At 33.5% G+C, this 15,195-nt stretch overlaps 2 protein-coding genes and 1 non-coding gene across 4 annotated transcripts; 1 reads left to right on the forward strand and 2 right to left on the reverse strand.

Annotated features, from left to right (window-relative positions):
- Positions 1-2,461: 2,461 nt before the first annotated feature.
- Positions 2,462-7,023, reverse strand: LOC140980688 (calcium-dependent protein kinase 1-like). 2 transcript variants are annotated; one of them, XM_073446671.1, is made up of 8 exons: positions 6,280-7,021; positions 5,613-5,756; positions 5,265-5,417; positions 4,447-4,562; positions 4,203-4,370; positions 3,204-3,331; positions 3,020-3,119; positions 2,462-2,788 (listed from the first exon to the last, which is right to left on the reverse strand). In XM_073446671.1, the coding sequence occupies exons 1-8, from the start codon at positions 6,923-6,925 to the stop codon at positions 2,705-2,707; spliced, it is 1,539 nt and encodes a 512-aa protein (XP_073302772.1). In that variant the 5' UTR covers positions 6,926-7,021; the 3' UTR covers positions 2,462-2,704. The 2 variants fall into 2 exon arrangements, with proteins under 2 accessions (XP_073302772.1, XP_073302773.1); XM_073446672.1 differs by lacking the exon at positions 2,462-2,788 and having other exon boundaries at positions 3,194-3,331; positions 6,280-7,023.
- A 338-nt stretch (positions 7,024-7,361) lies between these two features.
- TRNAG-UCC (transfer RNA glycine (anticodon UCC)) lies at positions 7,362-7,433 on the reverse strand. The gene has a single exon. It is a non-coding gene; the product is annotated as a tRNA-Gly (tRNA).
- Positions 7,434-8,387: 954 nt separating this feature from the next.
- On the forward strand, positions 8,388-11,504 carry LOC140981304 (putative aluminum-activated malate transporter 3). The gene is made up of 6 exons (XM_073447665.1): positions 8,388-8,900; positions 9,006-9,146; positions 9,228-9,497; positions 9,900-10,039; positions 10,140-10,286; positions 10,830-11,504. The coding sequence occupies exons 1-6, from the start codon at positions 8,606-8,608 to the stop codon at positions 11,433-11,435; spliced, it is 1,599 nt and encodes a 532-aa protein (XP_073303766.1). The 5' UTR covers positions 8,388-8,605; the 3' UTR covers positions 11,436-11,504.
- The last annotated feature ends 3,691 nt before the right edge of the window (positions 11,505-15,195 follow it).

Consider the following 15,195-nt stretch of genomic DNA (forward strand, 5'->3'; position numbering starts at 1 on the left):
AAGTAACAAAATTTTCCTTATTATTTACTTTTTTTGTAAAATATTAATAGATTTTGAAACAGGTATTGTGGTGAATGGGAAAAATAAATTAATTCCTTTAATATTGGTATATAAACCCTTTTCATTAATTTTATTAATAGGAAACAACATTTGGAAAAATGGAGTTCCTAAAATTACAGGAGTAGATATATTTTTAATGAGAATAAAAGTTGTATTTAAAAAAACTCCAGAATTACATATTGCTACATCAGACAATTTGTAATTGACCATGAGAGGTTGCTTATTAGCAGCTGTTATAAATTGAGTGGTCTTTTTGTAATATTTGGAAGGAACAATTCCTTCACTAATGCAATTTACATCAGCTCCGGTATCTAATAATGCTTAAATAGTAATTTTAAATTTTTTATTAATAATTAATGTTACTTTTGAGTAACATTTTTGAGAAATAATTTGATCAATTTTATTAACTCATACCATTTGATTTATTTCATTATCATTTTCATCTTTAGTTAAAATATCTTCTTCTTCTTCATCAGAAGTAGAATCTTTTTCCCAAATGTGATTATTAATACTAAGAGTATTATTCTTTCTTTTAAATATTTTATCTCAGATTTTATCTGATCTATTTCTCCTTTTAATTCAGAAATAGTAGGCTCTCTTTCTTTTTGTTTAGCCTTTTCTAGTATTTTATTATAATAATAATTAACAAAGGAGAAAATTCAATATTACTAAATTCTAATTTAAGGGGGTTCCACTATTCAATTGTATCATTGGTGATTGGCTAACAAATTATTTAAATAATTCAGTTCCAAATAATTAACATTGGAATTATATGAAAAACCGCTAAAATTCTTGTGTTCTCTTAATTTAATTGATCGAACCTAGCATCAAGTCAAAACTTATCAGTAATCAATTTAGCACTATAACGTTCAATATTAATTAAAGATAGCATTTTCGTTGTGTGAAAACACCTAAAATCTAACAACCGAGATAGCTGCAATTGATAGATCGAGTTTTGTTGATTTATTTAGACTAAATATATCATGATAGCACAAAACATCTAATCTAGTTCTACTTAGGTACCAATCGTTCATGACAATTACGGATCGTTGAATTAATGGATAATAGTAGAAAATCATATATCAAATTAAAGTCATGCTGTCATGCCCGTTCATGTGATCATTTTTTGTTTACATTACGATCTTGATTTTACATTTTAAAGAAAAAACCATTGAATTTAAATTTTCAACAAGAATTAGTTTACCATACTCGTGGATATTGATTTACTGAGGGACAAACAAATTTGTGGTTGAATGAACCGTTAAATAGGTTTTGTAAGAGTGTAATTCAAGATTTACAAAATAAAGCTGGTTTTTTGGTTGAGGGTGGGAACCACAAAAAATGATTTTTTCATTTCATTAATCCAAAACAACATAAAGTCACTCCCAGACTTATAGCAAGAGAATGGTGGTCAAAAGATTCACAGCATCAAGATTACTTACTCTATGGAGGCAACATCCACGTACATTAATTAAGATGTGCCGAGGTAAATAAAGCTAAAGGAGTCCTATAGGATGTTCAGAAATCGAATCAAACTGTAAAATCAAACCAAATCGAATTGTATGGTTTGGATTGATTTTCAAGGAATTGCCGTTTGGATTGGTTTTAAAATCCACCAAACCATAAAAATTAGTTTGTTCAAATTTTGGATAAAAATAAATCAAACCAAACCGATCCAAACCACTATATTAATATAAAGAAATTTATGTACTAAATTTTATTAATTTAGTGTGATTTTTCTTGAATATAAGTATATTTTGTTTGATTTTTAGATTATATTATATTATTTGTGAGTTTGTAACAGTCCAATTACATTGATAAATTATTTGTTTTATGTTTTAGTCCAAATAAACATAATTATAACCATAAAAGTCTAGCGTTTCTATAAGCTGCAAAATTCTATGGCATTCATAAGTGTTTAATATATGATTTTGCATATAATCATTTTAGTCAACAATCAAATAAAATGTTCACTCAATTTCTATAAAATGTCAATCAGTACTTTTTTTCGAATTACAACCTTTCATGTATTAATTCATTATAGAATTCAAAATTTAAAATTAGTCATCCAAATAAGAACCAACCAAACCAACCGAAATTCATAATTCAGTTCGGTTTGATTTAAAATTTTATAAAACCGATAAAATATGATTTTATTCAAATTTTTATCTATAACTCAATCAAATCGTAGTTGAACACCTTATGGACGTCAAAACAGATCGATGGAGCATATCTGGTTTTGTCTTGATGGGTTTCAAAGCTTTTGTTTAAAATATTTTATGAAATGAAGTAGATATTTAATTTTATTTTTTAAAAAAGAATAAAAATCATTGCACCCACTAATTGTACAAGTTTCTATGTTATAACCACATGCAGCCTTCGGTTCAAGGTTGACTCGAGCTTTTAGAAAAGACCCATTGGGAAAATATATACCAAATACATATGTATAACCACATCCTGTACATCAATCTCACAAGTAAATCATCGAAGTGTGGGACAATTTCCAGAAAATTAACAGAGGAAAAAACCAGACAAAAAAAGATCATTTCCCAACCTCCAGTGGCATCAAGGGAAACTGAAGCAACCATCCATGATCCAGATCCTCGGTACATGTATAATTTTGGTCATGAATCCAGTGTTGATTCTATTTTCGCCGTCTATTTGCGACCAAATCTGGGTTACCTTTCCTCATCATTGCAACAAATTCATCATAGTTTATTCTCCCATCCTGTCATGGGACAAAATGATAACTGATATATGATTTTTCTCATAAAAATAAAGTTTATTCTTTATATTCTCTTATATCTACACAAGTAAGCATAATTTTCTCGTCATTTTCCAACTTTCTGAGAGGTAAATAAATCTTGACCTCAAAACTTGCTCCAGTGTGTAGCAGAGTCGCTGTCTACATAAGAGATTATTGAAGTGAAAAGAAACTTTTGGGAAAAGAAAACTTTACATTGTCTGTGTCTACTTCTGCAAGGATTTCTTTAATCGTTTTAGCATCGCCCATGTTGTATTCTTTCAGCGCATGCTCGAGTTCTTCCATCGTGATATACCTAATTTCAGAGCAAGTATTAGAAAATTGTTAATGCCACTATCCAACACAATAAGCAGAAAGTTGGATGCAAACCAAGTGTTACCCGCTTTTGTCCTTGTCAAAATATTCGAAAGCTTTGTACAGATGGTCTTCCCTTTCGACTCGGTTCATGTGCATTGTTGCTGTAATAAATTCAATGTAATCTATTGTTCCATTTCCATCAACATCAGCCTGGAAACACACCTCATGAGTTTTAGCAGCCAAACCTTTCGAAAACTAATTGTCGTGATTGAAATCAAGAAGCATCTTACAATGTTCAGAAATTATGATATGTGGCATTTTTACTGCAAGAAAATATACTGAAGAGAAGAAAATTGTCACAAAACTGCACCACAGATTCCATACCCAAAATGTTGTGTGCAACTCTTTTTAATATACCACGATAAAAATTTGAAATGTGACCCCAAACTAATAGTGATAATAAGACTTAGCGCTACTGACAATAAAACTCAATTCTTTTCAGCTATAGCACATCCTAAACATCTCAATTGAATCATCATGCCAAAGGCAGCTGAACAGAAAAACACGAAGAATTGCCAAACCAAACAATTCTCTATATCAGGATCAAATACTAGTTAAATGAACTTAGTTGGTCAACTAGAACTTAGTTGGATAGTTAAGTAGTAAGTTATAACGGTAGATTCAGTTAGTGGATGTTGCAACCATCTTATTCTTATGCTCGTGTATAAAGACTCTTTTGTGATCATTGAGGAATAATGCAGATCAAAATTTTCTCCATTATGCTCTCTCTTCAGAGCTTAATACTCCACCCAACAATTGTTCCAACTTACAGAACATATTGAACAAGTGACTATAACTCTAATAGCAATTTGAAATCCCAACATTTGTCACTTAACCAAAGTTTGTAGCTTTTAATAAAACCGAATCTTCAATCTTGAACCATTGTAAAGCACATATGCACGACCAACTTTCAATAGTTATCACTCATAATAAGACAACACGAAAAGTTAATCAACCGGCAACCCAAGAATGAAGTTTATTGCCCTCTATATAGCTTTGATAAATAAAATCAGATGGGTACCGCTTCCATCAACTGTCTCGCTTCTGATTCAGAGAGTTTGGTACCCAGCTTTGGTAGACCAGCTTTTAGCTCTTCAAAAGTAATGGTTCCACTGTTATCCGTATCCATGGATTTGAACATCTCCTTCAAGCCAATGATTTCTTCTTCAGAAAGATTTTCTGCAATTACCTAGAAATTGCAGCGGCTTAGAATTAGTCAGAAGCACAAAAAAGTGCAGTCTGGTATATGAAGGATATATTTTGACCTTGAGAGCTACTTTCTTGAGCTTATTCATCGCTCGGAACTGCTTCATTCTACTTAAAACAGCGATGTCAAGTGGCTTATCGGATGCATCTCCATCTTCTCTCATCCATGGATGGTCTGTAATTTTTAAAGTTGGACTTTGTTATATAAGTATGGGACCATTTTGATAATGAAATGAAAGAACAATTAAACAGAAGGCTATCTCTTGCTTCATTTATCCCGAACAATTTCCATTTCTAGAGTTGAAACTAATCACTGCCATTTAATTTTTGTTCTATTCCCAAAAAATTATATTTTCTCATCATTTTCAAATCTCCAGACCTGATAATTACTTTTCAGCCACCTTATCGTCGTTTCCCAAAAATATTATTTAATACCTGCTCAAAAAATAAATTGAAAAATTTTATGGTACTTAAAAGAGCATTAAGAAACCAGACATATCCGATGAGACATTACTAGACCTCACATTCTAACAACTGTGACATATAAAGTAAAAAGATGGCTCACTGAAAAAAAAAAACAAATATACAGTATATTCTATAATTAATTTCCGATAACATACTTCCAGAAAATAACCGGACAAATGTTACCAAATATTTGTATGAATTTTTCTATATAGTCTATATTGCAAACTTTGAGCTCAATTCATGACTACGGTGGATTTCAAATATTTCAAAGAAAGAGATATACGAGTATTCATCATCTTATAGATCTTCGGTACAGATTATAACATGCAAGAAACGATGAAGAATAACCTTGGTTCCCATTTCCACTGAATAGACATTTTAACATTCTGAAGCAACAAAGAAAGACACTTACTTAAGACTTCAACTGCATTCAGCCTATCCTTAGGATCAGCTTGTAGCATCTTTTTCACAAGGTCCTTGGCGCTACTTGATATCAATGGCCAAGGCTCAGATACAAAATCAAGGTGACCACGCAAAACAGCTTCAAATATTCCCTTCTCATTCTCTGGAGATACAATTGAAAACATCACCAACATATCACAAATAGACAGGAATTCCTGACAACAATCCTAATAGATGAATTAGTTTTGTGCTTCACTCGTCAGTCAAGCATTTCCATTCTGCGCCCTCTACCTTCAGATTTATGAGCCTATTTTAATAACTAAATAAAAAGTGGCTAAACATATATACAAAATGATACCTCCCCAGAAGGGTGGAACCCCACTGAGTAAAATATAGAGTATCACTCCGGCACTCCAAATATCAGCTTCGGAGCCGTAATTTCGACGCAACACTTCAGGAGCCACATAGTACGCACTACCAACAAGATCCTTGAATACTTCTCCTGCAGTCGGTAGATAGTGAACATAGGATTTAGCATTTCCGCAATAAATTCAATAGAACTACTTTCGTGACAAATCTGTTTTGCCTTGGATATATGATTCAAAACATTAAGCAATAGAATATAAGAAGAGAATCTTTGTCAACAAAATATTTAAACATTTCGTATAAATTATTTTTAAGTGGTCTTTCGGTGTTTATTTGACTTATCATCGATATGACCTGTGTTTATCCATGATCGAGACTATTCTTAAACCTCGGATTAAGCTCATGAAAACTAAGATCAACGAATCACAAGCTAGCTCCAGGATAAAAAATTTTCCATTATTGCTATTGATTTCAACCACAGCATTGCTTAAACCACCAAAAAAGCTCTTTTCCCGTCAAAGAAGGTGAAATAGCTCAGTATGTAATCCTTCACAATTCTAAACTCGAAACATTTATCATCTGACTAGATAAAAAAACACTCTTACACATTTCTCCATGCATAGACAAAAAAAATACATCACTTGGTCAAAAAACACTACCTTGTTTGAAAAACACGGACAATCCAAAATCAGTGGCCTTGAGCGGTGAATCCTCGAGAGTACTCAAAAACAAGAAATTCTCAGGTTTCAAATCCCTGTGCATAACCCCCATGGAATGACAGGCGTGCACCACGGTCACAATTTGCCTACAAAGCCCCGCCGCCGCCCGCTCCGAGTAATGTCCCTTAGCAATAATCCGATCAAAGAGCTCGCCGCCGCCACATAATTCCATCACCAAATGCACATTATGCCGATCTTCAAATACTTCTTTCAGCTCCACGATATTACGGTTCCCGGTGAGATGGTGCATGATCTGAACCTCACGGCAGACGTCGGCCACGTCATCTGCGTTCAGGAGCTTCCTTGTAGCGATCGATTTGCAGGCGTAGGTCAAGCGCGTGGCGCGATGGGTCACGAGATGGGTCACCCCAAATTGACCCCTGCCAAGTTCCCGGCCAAAAATGTAGACGGAATGGATATCCGACATGGGTCGTCCGAGGACACGGCCTGGGCCGGCGGGGAGGGGATGGCGGGGAGGTGGTGGAGCGTCCGAAGGCAGGACGGTGATGGCAGGATCTGCCCCGCCCCCGTTCGCCTGGGCCGGTGGTGTGACGGTGGTGGTGTGAAGGCTGTTGCAGTTACCCATTGGGCCGGATTTACGTTGACTGAAAAGTCAAACAATTCTCCAGAGAGAGAGAGGTCCCCTAGCTTGAAGTTGGAACGATTTGCGCTTGTTTACGGATTTTGTCTGAATGTCTACGACGAAATGACTCTACTGCCCCGCGTGATTCGCAAATCCATCCGTTGCTCGATTATTATTGTAACAAAAGGGGAAACTTCCATGGAATTCCCAAATTTTACATTAATCCAATTTTAGCTCAAAATTTTTAAAAAATCCATCACGTTTGTAGTGTGGTATTATTACTTTGGAATCTTCAAATCGACACTGTGTGGATCCAAATTATTCACATTTATCTTTTACTCTCAAAAAATAATAATAATAAATAATAAATAAATAAATATACACATTTTTCTCATGCCCCAGTGACCTGTGGCATGTTAGCGAAAGGAAAAAGGTAAACTGCGTTTACCGGGAGTCGAACCCGGGTCTATTGCTTGGAAGGCAATTATCCTAACCGTTGGACTACAAACGCGTCTTGCAAATGCCTCATTTAGTTTATTATATATATTAAATATTCGTTTTTTTAAAAGATTGAAATTACGATTATATTAAAACCATATCATTCCAGTCGAAATTCTAATTTTGCGTAAATTCAATGAAGATCGTACTCAAAAAAAGAAGGTTTCACCAACAAATGAACTCGAGGACGTTCCCGTACGGATTTGAATATTCCACGCGTGGGTCAGGCACATCTTTTTTTAAAACAGCATTTGAGGGATATGACACTCCAAGGCATCCAATTCCAGCATTAGCATATGGTGAAGAACATATATAACGTTGTCCCAAAGCCATGCAACACATTTCTAACACGGTTTCAAAATATTACAAATTCTCCGAACATTATAAATTATTGATTTGACCCGTTGGAGCTCCTTACCCGGCTCATCTATTTCAACGAGATCACATCATTGGAAATCAATTACTAACAACGATTTTGCACTAAAGAAACCCTTAACAGTGTGGAATTGCGATGTTAGACATATATTACACCACAACATAGACGTGTCATTTCTGAAAGTGATTAAATGTGAGAACTAGCAAGCTTTGGTTATGGAATTTGGAAGGTTCATCTGTGTGGTGCAAGAAATAACATGAAATTTGTGGTCTTATATATAGCTCATGTATTAAAAAGCTTGTTATAGATATTGTTGTCTATAAATTTTGTTCTTTGTTTTTAATTTTCATCGAAGTAAATTGTCATTATCTCAGCTCTAATATAGTGAGCTATGGGAAAAAAATTCACATTCTATAAATAAAAAAATTTAACAGATATTTTATAGGGAAACAATTATGAAGAATAAACAGTAAAATTTTTAGATTCTAATTCTCTACTGACCATTCCACATTATTGTTAAGTATCTTTTATCCAAGGTTTTTGCCCCATTCTTTCTTCTATTATTGCTGTTTATTCCTTTTCCAATGTTTCAAATCTTGTCTGCTCATGCTTTTCTAATCCTACTTTCATCAGCCACTTAGCCATATCCCTTCTTTAAATCGAATTTGCCTCGTCTCACTTGTTTCATCTTTTTCCCCGTGCCTTAAAGATGGCAGCACCTCTATTTTAGCCGACGAAGATCAAGAACTAGAACAAAAGAGTCGACTAAGAGTTAGAATTCATAAGTGTTCGTATTTCTTCATTGGAGAATGAATGGCAAAAAGGGTAGTGTTGAAGTCAAAATGAATCCCATTGGGAAAGATAAGATATCAGATTCTAACAGAAATTATGTAGACGGAGTTGACTTTTTGTGCAAAAGCTTCATTTTGAGTGTGTGGGAATTCTGCAAAGAAGATGTTGATAGAGCAACATTTTCTCTTAAAGCCGGCCTCGCGGTTCTTGCTGTATCGCTCTTGCTATTATGTCGAGATTCTTACAAAGTTTTTGGCACCAATATTATCTGGTCTATCCTAACTGTTGCCATCATGTTTGAATACACAGTCGGTGTGTATAACATTGCATAAAATCAGCTCAAAAGTTTTTCAAATTTTGTTATTTTCTGAGTACTTATTTGACCATATTCCATGCATTTTTTGACATGAATGCTAGGTGCCACATTTAACCGAGGATTCAACAGAGCACTGGGTAGTCTTCTGGCTGGAGTCATGGCTATAGCCGTTGCTCAGATTGCTTTAAGCACCGGCCAAGTTGCTGAACCAATCATAATTGGTTTTAGCATCTTCATTGTTGGTAAGTATTTTTCAACTCGTAATCCCCTTCGCCTGCCGCTGAGTATATTAGTTTAAGAAACGTTGTTTTAACATTTTGTAGGAACGGTAACATCATTCATGAAGTTATGGCCATCCTTAGTTCCATACGAGTACGGATTTCGAGTAATACTTTTGACCTATTGTTTGATCATCATTTCTGGTTATCGAATGGGAAGCCCGTTCAGAACAGCCGTGGATAGGCTCTACTCTATCGCCATTGGAGTGATAGTAGCAGTATTAGTTAATCTGTTGATTTTTCCTATATGGGCTGGGGAACAGTTGCACAAAGAACTTGTCAACAACTTTGCCTCAGTTGCTGATGCACTTGAAGGTATTTCAAGTTATGAACCACCATATTTATACATACATCCAAATAGCGCGCGCGCGTACTTGCAACCTAAAATAGTAATGCTCATTAGTCGGGAACACCCAGGATTTTGGTGGAGTTCGGAAAATTACCTTTACTCACGTTTGTTGTGTCTGCCCTGTTATAAACAGAAGGTGTCAAGAATCCAACTTTTTTTTTTATATGAAACATATCGTTAATGGTAAAAAGAGAGTTAAATTACAAGTACACTGGGCATAAGGGGAATCAAGAAATCAAATCCTTCCTAATACATTCATAAAAGAACATCAGCTACGTCCTACCAATTGTCAAGAATCCAACTTTTACTACTTGTTATTAGCTGTTTGATTTGAATCGTTAATGCTTTGGGCATTCGTTGTATTTTAGAATGTGTTCGGAAATACTTAGAAGACGATGGATCAGAACAACCCGAGTTCACAAAGACTATCATGGACGAGTTTCCAGATGAACCTGCCTATAGAAAATGCCGGTCTACTCTGAACTCGGCCTCAAAATTTGAAACTTTGGTATTATATTTGGTCAGATGATCTTTTGTGGATGGATGAGGTTAAAAGAAATATAATCAGCAAATGCTCACGATTTTTTCTGCATCTGTTTTCTATCTAGGCCAATTCTGCTAAATGGGAGCCACCACATGGAAGGTTCAATCACTTCTTTTATCCATGGTCTGAATACGTGAAAGTGGGTGCGGTCCTACGCTATTGTGCATACGAGGTCATGGCGCTTCACGGTGTGCTACACTCTGAAATTCAGGTCTCGGAACATTCATCTATTGTAAATTTTGATAATGACGACATTCGAACATGATTGAGCTCGAGCCAAATCTATAAAACACGAATTCCTAAAATCTAAAGTATGTCTGAAACAGGCATCCTGCCATATGTAAGAAACACAGATTATCATCATGTCAATGATTCTCCTTTAGTGGCTTTCCTTTTTCTTTTGTTTTTGACGATACCTTTAGTGGCTTTTGATAATGCGCAAAGCCGAAACATAATATAAGGCCTTTCTAATTACCTAAGAATTAACATAAAGAATCAACTTCGATAACAAAGGAATCAGATTTAAAAAAAAACGAATCAGTGGTAAGAATATATTCGGAAAAGAGTAGAGATATAAATTTTGTACTTGGTAGGAAAAACCCAAATTTGGAGAACTTTACGCACAAACCGTAGTAAGAAGCTGTGACTTTTATGAAAATTTCATTATGAACACTAATAGCTAGATGATAATTAATAAGTTCGCGACAAAAAAAAACGACCCTTTATCTGATGCATACTATTTTCTTTGTATCAGGCCCATTACAACCTTAGAATCACATTCCAAAAGGAGATCCAAGAAGCATCAAGCGTGGCAGCAGAGCTAGTCCGGTACCTAGGCCAAGATATAGACCACATGCAATGGAGCCTCAAGTCTTGCCTCCTTAAACGGGTTCACAGCTCCACAGAGAAACTGCAAAGGGCCATTGACATGCACTCGTATCTCCTAGCGTCTACATACGACCCACCGGATAATTCGTCTATGCAACAAACAAAGCTAACTCATGCATCGTCATCAACCTTTTCTGATCTTGATACGAAAAGTTTAGAACAAGTTTTGGATACCCCAAATCAACTTCTGGGAACTACGGTACCCTTGCAGGTCGAATCGTATCATGAGATGATGAGGAAGCAGTCGAGAAGGCAATATTCTTGGCCATCGAGAGAAGTTGATGCTTTCGAAGACGATCGTGGCTTTAACAAGGATTCGATTCCTAAAATGCAGGCACTAGAAACTACTACAAATCTGTCACTTGCAACTTTTACCTCGTTGCTTATAGAATTTGTGGCTAGGCTAGATCACTTGGTTGAAGCAGTAGATGAACTCTCAAATGTGGCTAAATTCAAACAAGGTGATGCATAGATATATTCAGGCAATATATTTACTATAAAAAAAGATTATGGTTGTTGAAATACAAAAATTTGTATTACGTAAAGTAAACAAACAATATATATACATTCAATATCTTGTTCCACCAACGGCAATGGGTGTTAAATTTATTTTTTTTTTTTAAAGAAAACTCGATCTAAAGAGATATAAGTCGATCAGTGAGTTTGCTAAATTAATAATTTTGACAAATTAAAGAATCTCAAAAATCAATATTCTGACCCAAGTTTATATATTGGTCATGTATAGGACGGGAAAAACTTGCAATTTAGTACCGATTCCAGATTATATTCTGCCAAAATTTAGTTTGTTTTGTAAATTAATGTAGATAAAAAGAAATCAGTACTTAATAGATTTATAGAAATACAAAGAAATACACATCACTTGCGAACAAAATGAAAGTATCAAATGCACGTAAACCAATTACCAAGAGTTTCATTTGTCCTACCAACACCTTTTTTCGGACAAGTTTATCACACATTTGTCTGACTAATGCAGTTTTCGTTGTGTCAGTCCAGACTAAAGACAGTAGTTGCGGATTCTCAATTATTAAAAAAAAAACTGAAAGTGCCAAACAAGATCGTATGATGACTCGTCTTATTAAAATCTTAGAAAAGATTATCCCAAAAAAGTTAGTTGTAATTAAAAAACCTATCTAACTTATTTAAATTTAAAACCTTTTCCCATCAGTCGACACGTCGGACCCACATAATAAAGCATAATCTTGTGCAACTTTGCTCCGATTATCAGGTCTGCAAAATTACATATGATCAAACTGTTCCAAACAAAAAACAAATTCTGCTGTTCAATTTTATTTTTCCCTTTTTATTATTGATTAATTAAAACTAGCTTCTCTTGACACACATTAATTTTGTTAGTGTCAAATAATATCTGTCTGAAACTTTATTTTTTGGTTTATCAAAAATAACAATATCGTAAGCCCAAAAGTAGTTATTTTATACAACTCGGTTGTATATTATAATATAGTGTAGATGTCTTAATTATAGATAAACTAAAATATTATTAAAATATATTTTTATGATATTTTAAAGTAAATGAAGATGAAGTATTTTTTTATTATTATATATTTTATTTTTATCAAAACCTATATCATGATTTCAAAAATAGTTACTCTAGACATATTGTATATCCTAATATAATATAGATTAAAGAGTAGTTATTTTTATATAATTGTAATTGTGCAAAAAAAATTTACCATGTGTGTCAAAGATAAACCTCGTGGAATTTATAATTTATGCTCTCTAAGATTGTGGGTTATAAGCGAATCGAGCCGGTTGGCGAACATTTCAAGTTGTCTCTATCAATATTTGATTCGTATTTGAATTTATCGAACTGGTACATGTTCGAACTCTTTTTCAAGTCAAACTCGAGCCAAAAGTATTTTGTTCCATAATTCGCGAAGTGCTCGCGAGCTTTTATATTTTATTAATATAATGTAATTATTTATTAAATATATGCATTTTGAGCCTTCCGAACGTTTCTAACTTTAAAATTTTCATTCTCGAACCTTACTATCTGAACAATAGTTCAAATAGCTCGCGATTAGGCTCGAAGATTTGGAGCCGAACTAGAACTTGAACTTCATTTCGAGCCAAAATTGAGCCAAAAAAATTAGAACTTCGAGCTTTGAATTTAGCTTGAACTCGAATATATATACTTAATTCGAGCCGAATTCGACCTTAAATTTTTATTAATATTCAGTTCGATTCGGTTCGTTTATACCCATATGATGCATGTTAGCCTATTCGTTGTAAAAATAATTAGATGTTTATTATTAATGAAAGAAAAAGAGAAGAAAAGATCTCTTAATGGTCACACATATTTTTTTATGATTAGAAAAAATTCGGTAGAATTTAAATTTTAGAATTTAAAATTATTTTTGACACACAAAAGCTTAGTTTATACAAATTCAAATATTCGACTTATTCATGAATTGAGTTTAAAATTAAATCTTCTTTATTAATTTATTTAAAGATGTTCACAATATTCTGGACCTAGCTGGAGTTTTTAAATTTGACAAAACCCAAATCATTGGATGATTTAAAGTGGAAATTAAACGTCTTCAATAACCGAAAATATTCTCTCACATTTCAATAATTAGAATGTTATTTATACTCTAATTGGTACGTAACAAAAATATATTTTAACAATTTCTTCAAATTTCAGTTGCGATAACCTCAAAATAGCATGTCATAACCTTAAAATCTCCATCTCCTTGTAATCGAATTGCAACGCGTAAGTTTATTAATCATTAGCATATTCATATAGTGATCTATGTATTATATAATAACAAAATTATATTATCCATTGCACTTAATTATATGTTTTTGTTGGAATATTAACAAATTAATCTGTAAGAAAACTGAAAAATCTAACTGATCGAAAAATAGAGTAATCGTGATTGAATATTTCGTTTGAGCTGAAATGGAAAAACCTTATCAACTGAAAAATTCGTAACTGATAAGACATCGTTTAGAACTGATAATATTCAGCTGAACTAATCGGTTGATCAGTTGACTTCTAATCAGTTGGTCATATCATCAGTTGAAGTATCAGCAGACAGACTGACAAGTCGTACCAAAGCAGAACAAATGAATCAGAACAGAACAGTCTGAATACCTCTTACTACTGTCAGATAAAGTAACTAGACGATGATTCAACGGATATTTGTCATTAAATGCATTCAATTCAACCGTTGAGATCGAATACTATATATATCTGATTGAATCAGTTGAAGAAGGTTACTGGTACTGAGTGAATATACACGAAACAATCAAGTTACAATCTTCAATCAGTTGCGATATATCTTTCGAGTATTTTCTCAGTTTATAGATCGTACACTCAAGCTCTACATTCATTGTATTTATTTGCAGCATTCAGGCTACCAATTAATTAAGAGCTTTTCAGTTAATCACAGTATATGTGTTGTTAAACTAAGAGTTTCAGTTTGGCGGTGTGTAAGACCAGCTGAAGTGGATTATTACAATATGTTGTAATATATCAAAGTCTTTTAGTAAAATTATATCCTCGTGTAGAAGGGATGACGTAGTAGTATTTGAAGTCTCTGAACATCCATAAAAATCTGCGTGTTCGTTTCAGTTACCATTTAAGTTTTATATTATATATATCAACACTAAGTATTCAATCTATATTTCAGTCTTATTTCGTATTATTAACAGTAGACTGATTTATATTGACAAACAAGATTTTAGGATCAGTTCCTCAAATAAATGATTCACATATTTGAAAATAATACAAAAATATCAAGTATTTATTCAACCCATCTTCTAAACACTTGAATACCTTAACCGATCCTATCATTTCCGGAATTCATATTATATTTAAGCATCCCTAATTTTTACAACAAACAATATGATTTTTAATTACATAATATATATGTTATTTTTTACTTTCTTTTTAATAACATAATATTTAATTTTTGAGTCAACGTAGCGAAACCACTTTAAACCACATTCGGCGCGTGGCGAACGCCGTTGTAGATTTACCTGTGCCTTTTGATATTTCTCACTCAACTTTCTTTGTTTGGAAGCCCGGAGATTTTCCTTATTGGTTTGTAAATCTTGTGATTAATGATATTTTTCAATCTCGATAATATTATAAGTTTGTAGTAAAAAAAAATAATATGTAATTTTTAAATTCCCTGAAGTTGCAATTATAGCTCGGCGTCAATAGTTATTAACTGAAGTTCATGAAG

Source organism: Primulina huaijiensis, chromosome 7 (assembly GCF_012295235.1).
Source record: "Primulina huaijiensis isolate GDHJ02 chromosome 7, ASM1229523v2, whole genome shotgun sequence".
Classification (NCBI taxonomy): Eukaryota; Viridiplantae; Streptophyta; class Magnoliopsida; order Lamiales; family Gesneriaceae; genus Primulina; species Primulina huaijiensis.